Source organism: Eimeria mitis, genomic scaffold, assembly GCF_000499745.2.
Source record: "Eimeria mitis Houghton genomic scaffold, Emh_scaff8655, whole genome shotgun sequence".
Taxonomy (NCBI): domain Eukaryota; phylum Apicomplexa; class Conoidasida; order Eucoccidiorida; family Eimeriidae; genus Eimeria; species Eimeria mitis.
Window position 1 is genome coordinate 1,027 of NW_013576374.1, and position 746 is coordinate 1,772.

The 746-nt window shown below is 56.4% G+C and overlaps 1 protein-coding gene across 1 annotated transcript in view; it reads right to left on the bottom strand.

Moving 5' to 3' along the window:
- The window catches only part of EMH_0095530 (uncharacterized protein), a gene marked incomplete at both ends in the record, with an annotated part of 1,624 nt that extends 928 nt beyond the window's left edge, over positions 1–696 (bottom strand). The window contains 2 exons of the mRNA XM_013502245.1: positions 181–372; positions 639–696. Of these exons, the coding sequence (XP_013357699.1) occupies positions 181–372; positions 639–696 (250 nt within the window). The remainder of the gene's footprint in view (positions 1–180; positions 373–638) is intronic.
- Between the last annotated feature and the right edge of the window lie 50 nt (positions 697–746).

Below are 746 nucleotides of genomic sequence, written 5' to 3' on the forward strand. Positions count from 1 at the left end.
AAACACTGCCAACGCTCTACACCAGCAGCAGCACAAACCACAGAAACACTATCAACTAACCCCCACAAGAGGGGAGGGAGCCAACAGCAACAGCAGGCCCATAGGAGCAGCATGCATGCAGCAGCACGGGGCCCGTAGGAGCAGCACTTCCGCAGCAGCAGCAGCAGGAGCGCAGCATACCGGTGAGGCCAAGGACTTGTGCGTTGGGCTCAAAGGAGCAATAGAGCCGCGGGTATTTCTCATAGAGTCCCTGCGATAGACAGAGCTCTTCGGATCCTCCCTCCAGAGAGAAAACATTATAGATTGTCTGGAAACGAACGTGGGCCCCCAAGCGCAGCATATAAGGCGCCAAAGACTGCAAGAATGTGGTAGCTGCACCCGCACAGACACAGGATGCATGCAGCCCCAAAGCAACAACATGAGGCAAGGAAGAATTGCTGCTTACACCCGTTTAAAAATACGAACACTGCAACACAGAAGCCAACACGGAGGCCCATAGCAGCTGCAGTTGCAGTTGCTGCGGACCGCCGTTGTCTAGGAGGAGCAGCGGTGCAGCTGCTTGCAGCAGCAGTTGTAAAGAGAAAGAGGGCAGCAGCGCTACGGAGCAGCACAAAAACCTGCCTATACACCCCGCATACCCTGTGCATCGCCGGGGTCCGCCCAGAAGTTAACAGCCACCGGCCACTGCGCAGGCATTCTCCACTCAAGCTCCACCAGCACGGGCTCCTGGCCAGAGAGGATTTCTT